General features: G+C 44.3%; 1 protein-coding gene across 2 annotated transcripts in view; it reads left to right on the forward strand.

Annotated features, from left to right (window-relative positions):
- The window catches only part of LOC140394920 (phospholipid phosphatase 2-like), a 116,774-nt gene extending 103,960 nt beyond the window's left edge, over window positions 1–12,814 (forward strand). For both annotated transcript variants that reach the window (XM_072482111.1, XM_072482110.1), the window contains exons 6-7: window positions 8,295–8,471; window positions 9,989–12,814. In XM_072482111.1, the coding sequence (XP_072338212.1) occupies window positions 8,295–8,471; window positions 9,989–10,123 (312 nt within the window). In that variant the 3' untranslated portion in view covers window positions 10,124–12,814. The remainder of the gene's footprint in view (window positions 1–8,294; window positions 8,472–9,988) is intronic.
- Window positions 12,815–13,079: the final 265 nt, after the last annotated feature.

A 13,079-nucleotide genomic window follows, 5' to 3' on the forward strand; every position in this document is an offset into this window, starting at 1 on the left:
AAACCGATTAAAATGATGGGGGCTTTGGAATTTATTGATTTCCCAAGTAGTGTTGAATTCCTATGTTTAGGAGTCAATATTTGGCTTCTGAGAATGTCGCATCAATCCTCCGCTTCTTTCCCAGCTGTTTCTTACCCTACAATCCTGGATTGCGTTCCCTTAGTATCAGCTGTGGCTCCAGTGGTGGCCCTGTCGCCTCCGAGTGTGAGGTATCAGAGGTCCACGTAACACTCCAGACACTTCAGCACATACTCCAAGGCAGTAGTGAGGGATTGGTGCACTGCCTGAAATGCCATCTTTTGGGTGAGATGTTCGACTTGAGGTCCCACCTTCCCCCTCGGGTGAATGGGAAAGACACCATGACACTATTTTGGAGAACAGCTAGGGTGGTCCTGCTGGTTTCCCGGGCCACAGTTTTCCCTCAACCAACGTAGAATCTCTACAGAAGGAGGCTATTGAGCCCATCGAGTCGGCACTGACCCTTCGAAAGACCTAGGACCAAACCCCCGCCCTAACCCCTTCACCCCACCTAACGTTTGGACACTTTAAGGGGGAATTTAGCACGGCCAATCCACCTAACCTGCACATCTTTGGGCTGTGGGAGGAAACCGGAGCACCCGGAGGAAACCCACGCAGACACGGAGAACGTGCAGACTCCGCACAGACAATGACCCAGCGGGGAATCAAACTTGGGACCCTGGCGCTGTGAAGCCACAGTGCTAACCACTGTGTTACCGTGCTGTTGGGAAGAAAGCAGAGTTTCATCGCATTTCTTCTACCCGACTGTCCCAATTTATTAGACTATCCAATCCCTCAAGCTGTGTTGGCCCCCTGATGTGTGACATTCTATTGTGAATTTGGTTCCAATTGCATTGACCTTTGAATCATTTTTTTTACGCTGGACTCGACCCAATACATAAACCAAATCTATTGCTGAGCTGAATCCAGTTTTAATTCCGTAGGTTTTAACCAAGGCATGGACTTGACAAAAAGCCAGCCAGTCCTGAATGCGCGCACACGGGCAAACAACACATTCCAGCACTTTCATACATTTTTAAAATTTTATTTCTAAATTTAGAGTACCCAATTCATTTTTTTCCAAATTAAGGGGCAATTTAGCGTGTTCAATCCACCTACTCTGCACATCTTTGGGTTTGTGGGGGCGAAACCCACGCATACATGGGGAGAATGTGCAAACTCCACACGAACAGTGACCCAGAGCCGGGATCGAACCTGGGCACCGTGAGGCAGCAATGCTAACCACTGGGCCCCCGTGCTGCCCTGTTCATACATTTTTTTAACTTAACTCCCGAAAGCTATCCTCCTCCAAGAGGCACAGTGTCTCGGATTATGGCTCTACTGTTGTTGTGGTAAATGGTCACTCTCTGGTGCTTAATTGGACGGAATTCTCCGTCTGTTCACGGCAGCGGGATTCTCAGCAACAGATTCCGGTCGTTGGGCTACTGTGGCTATTTCCGTGTTACTTCAGTAAGCATAGAATGTCATAATCTATGGATGCCAGGTGTACAGCTTTGATAACCCAGTCTCTCAATTTTATGTGGGTTCACGTATGTAGCGTGGTCTCTCCGGTGAGTTACTTGAGAATGGTTGGTCGCATGAGAACAGGGCCACACTACAAGTCAGCAGCTTTGGGAAAGCAGGAGAGAAAGACAGGGACAGTGTCTTTGTGCTAATGTTCAACAATCTTTGAAAAGTCATTTTGATGATGACATGATCGTGTCAACTCCCCAAATAACAAGCCTCTTGGGTAATCAGATTGGCTTTTTGCAGCACATTTAATGTCCCAAATTGTCAAATTTTAAATGTTTTAAGTGTAGCATTTATACAACATAACTACTCCTTTGTCATTGTAATGTGACCACTAATATGGTAAAAAAATAAATTGGATTCGTGTCAAGAAATGTTTGTATTATCACATGGCTTCAGTGATGTCATTGTGTGGGTGGAGCTGGGCTGTGGCTCTGGGCTTTACTTTCACTTTGTGCTGGAGCTAGGCTGTGGCTCTGAGTTTTACTGTCCTTTTACACAGTTGGAAGCTGGATTCAGACAAAGAAGGTTTCTCTTGTCTCTCTCTCTCTCTCTCTCTCTCTCTCTCTCTCTCTCTGCATGTTAAAAGGTGTCCAGGTCACTTGATAATTTAAAAGTGATAACTGTTTTCTGGAACGAATTCAAACCTACTGTTTTGGTTAAAAGGGTTTTCCTGGTATTATTGGATGTTGTTATCAAGTTGTAACAGCAGAAAGGAAAGTTATCAAGGGTTATATATAGAGAGAATTGTAGCAGTGTGGGGAATTTATGCTTGTAGTTGATAAAAATGCTTACTGTGTGTTTATAAAATGTTAGCTGAATTTGTAGAATAAACTTTGTTTTTGATTTAATGTGCTTAAGGCCTCTGTTGAATAACACGTGAAAAGTGGGCCCTTATGCTCCTCATAACCGAAATCTATAAACAGTTGTGGGTCAGGTGAACTCCATGATATACGTTCTAAATCCTGGCCCATAACAATTAGCTTGTTTTTGTTCATTATCTTATAGTTCCTGTGTTCCTAACAATTAATTCTAGGAGCAGCTGATTAGAATCTTGATGGCTCAATAATCTGCAACTGGTATGTTCTGCCTGAACACCCTTATACTACAACTCCTCTCCGGTCCTCTCCATGGTAGCACAGTGGTTAGCACTGTTGCTTCGCCTCTCCAGGGTCCCAGGTTCGATTCGTGGCTTGGGTCACTGTCTGTGCGGAGTCTGCACGTTCTCCCCGTGTCTGAGTGGGTCACCTCCGGGCGCTCCAGGTTCCTCCCACAGTCCAAAAATGTGCAGGTTAGGTGGATTGGCTGTGCTAAATTGCCCTTTGTATCCACAAAGGTTAAGTGGGATTACTGGGTTACAGGGATGGAACAAAGAACAAAGAAAAGTACAGCACAGGAACAGGTCCTTTGGCCCTCCTAGCCTGTGCCGACTATGCTGCCCGTCTAAACTAAAATCTTCTGCACTTCTGGGGTCCGTATCCCTCTATTCCCATCCTCTTCTTCTATTTGTCAAGATGCCTCTTAAACATCACTATCGTCCCTGCTTCCACCACCACCTCCGACAGCAAGTTCCAGGCACCCACTACCCTCTATTAAAAAAACTTGCCTTGTACATCTCCTCTAAACCTTGCCTCTCGCACCTTAAACCTATGCTCCCTAATAATTTAACCCTCTACCCTGGGAAAAAGCCTCTGACTATCCACTCTGCCTATGCCCCTCATAATTTTGTAGACCTCTATCAGGTCGCCCCTCAACCTCTGTCGTTCCAGTGAGAACAAACTAAGTTTATTCAACCTCTCCTCATAGCTAATGCCCTCCATACTAGGCAACATCCTGGTAAATCTCTTCTGCACCCTCTCTAAAGCCTCCACATCCTTCTGGTAGTGTGGCGACCAGAATTGAACACTATACTCCCAAGTGTGGCCTAACTAAGGTTCTATACAGCTGCAACATGACTTGCCAATTTTTATACTCAATGCCCGGGCCAATGAAGGCAAGCATGCCGTATGCCTTCTTGACTACCTTCGCCACCTGTGTTGCCCCTTTCAGTGACCTGTACACCTAGATCTCTCTGACTGTCAATACTCTTGAGGGTTCTACCATTCACTGTATATTCCTTACCTGCATTAGCCCTTCAAAAATGCATTACCTCACATTTGTCCGGATTAAACTCCATCTGCCATCTCTCCACCCAAGTCTCCAAACGATCTAAATCCTGCTGTATCCTCTGACAGTCCTCATCGCTATCCGCAATTCCACCAACCTTTGTGTCGTCGGCAAACTTACTAATCAGACCAGTTACATTTTCCTCAAATCATTTATATACGAACAGCAAGGTCCCAGCACTGATCCCTGCGAACACCACTAGTCACTGCCCTCCAATCAGAAAAGCACCCTTCCATTGCTAATCTCTGCCTTCTATGACCTAGCCAGTTCTGTATCCATCTTGCCAGCTCACCCCTGATCCGGTGTGACTTCACCTTTTGTACCAGTCTGCCATGAGGGACCTTGTCAAAGGCCTTACTGAAGTCCATATAGACAACATCCACTGCCCTACCTGCATCAATCATCTTTGTGACCTCCTCGAAAAACTCTATCAAGTTAGTGAGACACGACCTCCCCTTCAGAAAACCGTGCTGCCTCTCGCTAATAGGTCCATTTGCTTCCAAATGGGAGTAGATCCTATCTTGAAGAATTCTCTCCAGTAATTGCCCTACCACTGACGTAAGACTCACCGGCCTTTAGTTCCCTGGATTATCCTTGCTACCCTTCTTAAACAAAGGAACAACATTGGCTATTCTCCAGTCCTCCGGGATATCACCTGTAGCTAGGGTGGAGGTGTGGACTTAGGGTGCTCTTTCCAAGGGCCGGTGCAGACTCGATGGACCGAATGGCCTCCTTCTGCATTGTAAATTCTATGATTTACAACTCTGCCGCCTTTGCTTGCAACCCCTTTTTCGCCCTTCAAGTCTCTGACTTTATACATTTCGATAGTCCTGAGGTTTTACAACTCTTCCAGATCTTGTTTTGTCAAGTTTGGAGGCATAGTGGTCTCCGTTATTTCGGGTTGAATCTGTCAATTTGGCATTCAAATTGTAGCTACTCTGTGTTTGAGTCTCTTCATTTGAATCACTTTTTGGCACACTCTTTGCGTTGCATTTCTCTTTGTCGACAGCTTGACCGCATTTTTCGGACACTGTGGGTTTGACCCGCTCTTTCTGGAGTCCATTCTCCATGCATTCCTGGGGTGGACCTGGATTTTCTTTTTCATCAGCCATGATGTTGCTGCGCGCGACGTCTCAAAAAGTATGGAACCTTCATTTCCATTATTTGTTTACTCTCTCATATTTTACATTCTGCTCAGCAGCCGCTCTGGTGAGTTCCGTTGTTCTTGTTTCTGAGTTTTCTGCTACCAAAGTCTGGCTTTGTTCTTCACTGCTGCCCTTTCACGTACTTCATATTGGACCAAAGTTCAAGAATTTCATCGGTTTTGCCTGTTAATTCCGCACTCCAACAACTGTTCTGATTTATCGGTAATTCCTTTTCCTGTACCAGGCATCCTTTGTGCTCCTTAGTAGACATTCCTGATACTTGAAGTTCAGCAAGTTCTCATTTTTAGACACGGTGATGCTGTGGTTAGCACTGCTGCCTCATGCCGCCGAAGAACCAGGTTCGATCCTGGCTCTGGGTCACTCTCCGAGTGTAGTTTGCACATTCTTCCAGTGTCTGAGTGGGTCTCACCCCCACAACCCAAAGATGTGCAGGGTAGGAGGATGGACCACACTGAATTACCCTTAATTGGAAAGATAAGAATTGGGTACTTTTTTTTTTTTAAATGTTAAAAATAAAAATTTCGGTTCTAATTTTTTAATTAGCAAACTCGTTGTTTGTCCGTGAAAGTCTGTACTCTAGGTTGAACAGTTTTTTCATAGCAGAGCCTAATTCCTGTGTGCTAATAATAATCTTTATTAGTGTCACAAGTAACTTACATTATCACTGTAATGAACTTAATGTGGAAAATCCCCGAGTCGCCACACTCCGGCGCCTGTTCGGGTACACTGAGGGGGAATTCAGAAGGTCCAATTCGCCTAACAGCACATCTTTCAGGCCTTGTGGGAGGAAACCCACGCAGACATGGGGAGAACGTGCAGACCCCGCACAGACCGTGACCCAAGCGGGAATCGAACCTGGGACCCTGACGCTGTGAATAACAGTGCTAACCACTGTGCTATCGTGCCGCCCACGTACATTCTTCAATATTACAGCTGCTAATTGTTTCTTAGACTCTTCACGCTGCTTTGTCAGAACTTCTACTTTCTCTTGCAACTGTTCAACTTTTTCTTGAATTTGAGGTTTTTTATTTTCATTTCAGTCATGTTATTTTTCAACAATTCATTGGTTCTCGGTATGTTTGAGGCATCCGGTGCTTTTTCTTCGGGTTCCTTGATCTTCAGTGGCAGGTTTACATTTTCTGATCACATTTCTGTCTTTTCTTCTTCTGTCTGAAGCAGAACGTTGTCCTTGTCCTCCATTTTGCTTTCGCTGTTGGCCCAGGCTGTCTCCGGTGAAGTCTTAACTTGTTTCAGACCTATTATTGTGCTACTCTCTGCTTCAGTGTCCACCCAAAGCTTGGAAAGTTCTACAGCATTCCCTTCCAATGCCTCCTCTTTTCCATTCAGCTGGATCATTGCTGAGCCAACCAGTTCTTCAATTCAGAGTGGCATTAAATTAATTTTGCGACTTTGCGTAATTTTCCATTGGAGCTAGACCTGAGAGATCCTTGACTCGTGTGAAAGTCCTCCAACTTTTCCCCCCACAAAGATCAATTGCTTTGTCTTGAATTTTCTTCCAATTGATTAGAGCCTCTTCAACTTTGTCCTGTTGTTCCCAAGACGGTCTTCACTTCTGCTGAAGAGTTATGTAGCCCTTTTGTATTTGACCTTGGAGGATGATAGCTGTTTTTACAACTGTTTATTTTCTTATTGACCTCTTGCCGTCTTGCACTGTGCTTCAATACATTGATTTGCCGCTGTTGATAGTTCCAATGCAGCTTTTGCTGAAGTGGGATTCAACGTCATTTTTAGCTTTTCATGTTTTTCCAGATCTACTAGTGATTCTTCAGTCTTTCAGGGCAGCAACTTCTTTTGAGTACCTTTTCTGCCTGATGTTGTGCCTGACTGTACTTCTCGTTGAGTTCTTCAGCTCAGCTTTTGTGATGAACATTTTCCTGTGGAATAGCTTCATTTTATTTTGTAGGTTTTGTTTCTTTTTGGTTGCTTCCATGAGCTTTCCTTCATTCCCAGCCAGCTGCTTGCTCTGCACTGCCACCTGCTGTTGCAGTTCAACATTATCAAAAAGATCTGTTTTTAAGCTGTTTGGCCATTTCTTGGCCGCCTCTTCTGCACTAAATGTTTCAGATTGTGCAATTCATTGCGTTGGTGTGGTCTGCAACCATCTTGGGTATTGTCTCAGTGAAGCAGCGAGGGAGTGCTGCCCTGCCGAGATTACTCCTTTCACATGAAACATCAAATGGGAGGTTGTGACCATTTCGGTTAGTTGTAAAAGATCCTATGTGTGGTGATGTGCATCAATGTAAATGCATGTAGGCTAGCTAGACACTAGCGGGAGCACCAGAAACATCACACACACACACACACACACACACACACACACACACACACACACACACACTCTCTCAACCAATAGATCAAGTAGATAGGACACGACCAATAGACATTCACGATACATAAGGAGGTGACACGACCACAGGGGGGCATTACACCAACCCATATATAAAGGACACCACACACATGATCTGCCTCTTTCCAGTGGAGACGGTCAGTGAGTAGAGACACAGGGTTGACTCAATATTACACCCACCACGTGGATTGCAGCAACTGGTTAGTCAGTCTGGGTAGCTATAGTAGGATTAGCAGTAGTGTCGAACCCGAGTAATAGAAATGTAAATAGTTTAATAAACGTGTTGAAGTTATCTCCACGTCTGAACCTTCCTTTGTCAAGTGCACCACAAGGAAGCCGCTTATGTTACACCGAGAGCATAACAAATCACTATGATTCTGAGAAAAGAGGAACACACGAGTTCTCCCAGTATAGGGTCATAGAGTCATAGATGTTTACAGCATGGAAACAGGACGTTCGGCCCAGCTTGTCCATGCCGCCCAGTTTCTATCACTAAGCTAGTCCCACTTGCCCCTCTTTTGGCACATATTCCTCTATACCCACCCTGCCCATGTAACTGTCGAACTGTTTTTTTAAAGGATAAAATTGTACCCGCCTCTACCACAGCCTCTGGCAGCTTGTTCCAGATATTCACCACCCTGTTCTTCCTGTTCCAGATGTTCACCACCCTGCTCTTCCTGTTCCAGGTGTTCACCACCCTGCTCTTCCTGTTCCAGGTGTTCACCACCCTGTTCCAGGTGTTCACCATCCTGTTCTTCCTGTTCAACATTCATTATTTGTGGAATGTTGCTATATGCAAATTGGCTGCACTTTTGCTTACACAACAATGACTGCAATTCAATAATAACTAATTGGCTGTGAAATGCTTTGGGGTGTCATAAGGATATGGAAGGCGCTATATGAATGACAGTTTGTTCACTATTGTATATCATTTGCAGATTCTGCGCCTTTTCCAGCTCTGATGAGGAGTCATTTACTTTCCAAACCGACTTGCTGGTCAGAAAATGCTTGCTTCCGTTAATATAGATTTTTCCTCTCTATTCCAGCTGTATGTGCAGGTCCGATTACAGGCAAAATGGGCCAGGCTTCTGCGGCCAACCATCCAATTCTTCCTGGTGGCATTTGCGATTTACGTGGGCTATACCCGCATCTCTGACTACCGGCACTATTGGAGTGACGTACTGACTGGATTCCTGCAAGGAGCTATTGTCGCTATTTTAATTGTGAGTATTGAAGGCACAATTGCCCTGGTGTTTCCTGGCTTCCGGATTATTGGTGTAGCGGCAGATATTTCACTGCCCCCGTCTGAATCTCTCATTTTAATTGTTGGTGTGTACAAAGTGAGATGGTCTGGAAAATACACAAGCTCAAATTGTCCGCTTTTTCCAAGAATGCCAGGGAATAGAAATAAGCCACCATTCCAGCTCCTAATTTCTCTACACACCTGTCATTGAGTCGCCTTTTCCCTCCATGCCCTTTGCCAACCTGCCAGCACTCAGTATCTAGGCTCACACACAAAGTGTCTGAGGTACCAGAGGAGTTTAACTAGAGAAAGAAGAGAAGCAAAGAAAGTGGGTGCAGAATGACCAGTCAACATCATCTCATCCATGATGGCCACTTCCAACTCCTTGGATTCCCTCCCACAGAATCGTCAATGCTTTTAGCAGAGGCCACCAAGGAGTCCTTCAACCCATGTTTGTACTGCGGGATGGCATGTGGCGCAGTGGTTAGCACTGGGACTGCGGTGCTGAGGACCAGGGTTCGAATCCCGGCCCTGGGTCACTGTCCGTGTGGAGTTTGCAAATTCTCCCCGTGTCTGCGTGGGTTTCACCCCCACAACCCAAAGATGTGCAGATTGGGTGGATTGGACACGCTAAATTGCCCCTTAATTGGAAAAGAAATTTCTCTCTCTATTTAATTGGTGACCATTTTAAATTCATGAGCCCTTTTCACCAACTCCCCAACCAAATTTTCCTATTCCAGTCCTAATTGTTCAATTCGCTGACTTCAGGGAAAGAAGCCATTTGTTAAAACACAGGGCAATATACAATTGTTATTTGGTTTGAAAATACATTGCAATTCACCAGCAGTTTTCCAACCTGCCTAATGAAATTCTCCACTCGTTTTCTTTTATTATAAAGTGCCTGAGACAGAGACATAGCTGTATATCTGCAATAGTATAGATGGTGTATATACAATATCGATGGCCTTGTGGCACAGTGGGTGTCCCTGCCCCTGAGCCAGAGGCTCTGGGTTTGAGGCCCACCTCAGGACTTGATGTCCAAGGATGGTGCATCCATAACGCAGCCAAACCGGTTGAGTGTCAACCTGCAAATCCTTCCAACACACCAATGGCTGTTGGTAAGAATGAAATGAAAATCGCTTATTGTCACAAATAGGCTTCAAATGAAGTTACTGTGAAAACCCCCATTCCATCACCTGTTCAGGGAGGCTGGTACGGGAATTGAACCTGCCCTGCTGGCCTTGTTCTGCTTACCACCGTGCTAAGCCAGCCCCTGGGAGCGGGAGAGATTCATGGTCAGACACCTCTGATGGGGAGTGGCACCCTTCAAGCCTCTGGCGACTGACCTGTTCCAGGGATAACTAGCTATGAAAACGGATGAAAACCTGCCTTGGTGCACCACGAGGTGCTGGAAGAGAATTGGAATATATAATAGGTATATGTGACCTTGCCCTCCAAAACGTTCCTCTTTTTATAATGAATTTCTCTCCATAACAGGTGCGATATGTTTCGGATTTCTACAAACAAAGGTCCCCCGAGGATACAGAAGCTTCGGAACCTGAGAGAAAACCCAACATTCCCTTAACTGAGACCGAGCCCATGAATCACTACGGCACACGACGCATCCACTGACTCGCCCGTGTCCAGTCCGTTATCAAAAACCCGAGTGCTTTTCCCTTCGAGCATTAAAGGAAACCTGGGATTTCCTTCCAACATGTTTTAAGCTTTGTTCTGTTTTCTGTGGCGTAACGTTGAAGACACATTTCACTCTCTGGGGGTAGGTAATAGGAGCACTGACTTTTTAAAAAAAAATATGCTTGAGACAATGAGACTGGATGCCGATAGGCTGATGAAGCAATGTTGCTGCATGTATTACTACCAGAAGTTAAAAGGAAAAGATCTTGTGTGAAAGTATTAACTTTGTGCAAAGGTGCTTTAATATTGAGACATTTTACATGGCTGCCATTTTCAACAAAATTTCAACCCGTCCTTTTGATGGCCTGTGGCATGTCCTGAATGGAACAAGTGGGTAAGAGTTGGGCAGCTGACTCTTGTTGCCAGACCTATGATACTGGATGATGTGCACCAACAAATCCGGGGCTCTGGTGCCTTTTCCCTGAGCTGTCTGCTCTTTTTGTCGTCTTTTTTTTTAAATTTGTGAGCACCAGAGGGTTAGCTGAGATAGGAAACTCCTTACGCAGGCAATAATGGAGAAAACACAAGAGGTCCCCCCCCCACACTTAGTGCAAAGAGTATAGTGAAGCAGTTTGACCTGATTTGTACCTGATGTCTGAGAAACAGTACCAAGGAGGATTTGGTTTGATGGGGTAACTTTTTTTTGGGGGGGTGGGGGGGGATTCAGAAAGAAAAGCTGGATTACCTGTCCTCTTAAACTTTCAATTGCGTATTGAAAGACACTGCTCCCCCCCCCCACCACACACACCCCCCCCCCTTCCACCATCGTTCTCCAGGGAAACTCTGTGAAATGCAGACTCTGCTGAGCTAGCTAATCTCATCACAGCAGTATGTTTGGTTCCAGTGCTGCTGAACCAGGATGGGGGTCAAATCTACCCAGAGTTTCTGCTCCCGATCACAACCCACCTGATTTGTGCAGTTACCACGTGTGGGCGGGCAGCATTAGGGTCCACAATGGCATCCATGGTGCCTCGGAGCAAATAATCAGCTACCACTGACTGGGTTCATTCCGGGGTGACGCTTGGGCAGTCATATCGTGCGTAGATCACTGGGTTGTTGTAGAGGAAGAAAGAAAATTGAAAAGGTAAGACATGATTGATGTTTAATAGATAACTACTTTGATATGTACATTAACCTGAGTGCTTTACTGCCAAGTGTCAAAACAAGGATTGACGTGTTTGCAATTGTAACGCAATAATAATGCTCAGTGTCAGTACTAACCCGCTTCTGAAACACACGATGCAAGTTCCTTCAGTGCGCACCCTTTTACATTTTGCGGCTTATTTCCAAAGAATGCGTTGAGTCACAGAAAACGAGAACAAAGATTAAATCCTTATTCTAAGGCAGATGCTGAATAATCTGAGCAGTAGTGTAACCAGCAGCTCTAATATAAACAGAAACATCTGCGAAAATAAAATGGCAGCTACCGTTGTGAAATTTATTAACTATCTTGATCCTGGCAGGCTGTTTAGGAATGACTTCTATAAAGGCCTGGTTGTAGTTTATCTGCCCATTATGATGTTATGGTCAGGACACTTGGAACTGCCTTAAGATCAAAGCTCACTATCATTTGTATTGAATGTAGTTCCTATGAAGCAAATCTCTTCACTGGTAAGATCACATGAAGATTCAGATGCCAAACTTTGCTAGGTATTTGTATCAGGCCATGCATTTGTATCATGACACATATTTACAGTACAGTGCAGAGGTCAGTCTCTAAACATTGGTTTTAATAGCACCTAACTAACTGCTGATCTAAACTAGGATGTTGTCATGCCTTCCAATGTGAATGATTAATGTGACTGGTCTTCTAAACACCTAGTGGAACAGAACCGGTCAAGATTCCTAGAAGTGAGGAAGCCCAGTAGGATAGCCGATGAGGTCAGAGAAAAGCCTACCCACCAAAATCTCCCAACCCAAAGGAGAGCTGTGCTCTGTGGCTGTCTTCGCTCTCATTTCAAATGGAGTTCCATAGGTTTGGTAGGCTCCACAATGCTTGGGCCTGTGCATGTAGACTTGCAAGAAACAAACATGAAATTAGTTCATCGCCCGGAAATCAGAGGGTATGAGATCCTCTTAATATGGGCAGGGTTCGCATTGCCAGCTAAATGTTGAATATGTAACCATTCCAGATTTTATACCACTTAAGCGCAAGAGTGTAACAGGTCTTGAGATGCTTTTTTGAAACTGAATCTTCAAACTTTTTTTTTTAGGTGTCTTGTATATAACATAACTCCACGTATTCTAGATATTGAGGATAATTTGGGAAATGGAAGTTCAACTTGTGAGAAATTATGAATTTCAGAATGTATACTCCACCAATATACGAATGATAAAAATATACATTTAAACTCGTCAAGCTCTTTTTGTAGAACCAGGTAAACAAAAGTGAAAGCTCACAATTCCTCCAAATATTCACATGCAAAGCATCCTTTTTTGTTTTAGAAAATGTTAACACAGTTCAATTTTTTTTATAGCGTGGCCCGGCTCACTGAATTAATTGTAAAATTGCTTTAGGTTTGTGGGTGAAAAACTTTGGTGAAATTTATAAATGTTCTTCTGTTATGATTTCAGTATAAAGATGAGAGATTTTATTAATGATGTATTAAAATGATTTTTTTTTTTTTTTACACTTTGGTGGTAATGTGGTCTTGTTCTCAACTGAATTGTTTCTGTCTAATTTAATGTACCTGGCCGAAATGTCGTAGTGCAATCATCCTCACTCGTTTAACTATGCCACAAAGCTTTTTGTAAAAATCATATTAAACAGAACCACCTAAAATAATCACACATGAATGCACTTTAAAGGAGAGAGAAACAGGAGCCAGGGAACCCCCAAATTAACACTTTCTCCGTAAGGAGACGGCAAGTTACCTCGGCCCCGAGAGACGCG

Source organism: Scyliorhinus torazame, chromosome 18 (assembly GCF_047496885.1).
Source record: "Scyliorhinus torazame isolate Kashiwa2021f chromosome 18, sScyTor2.1, whole genome shotgun sequence".
NCBI classification, from domain to species: Eukaryota; Metazoa; Chordata; class Chondrichthyes; order Carcharhiniformes; family Scyliorhinidae; genus Scyliorhinus; species Scyliorhinus torazame.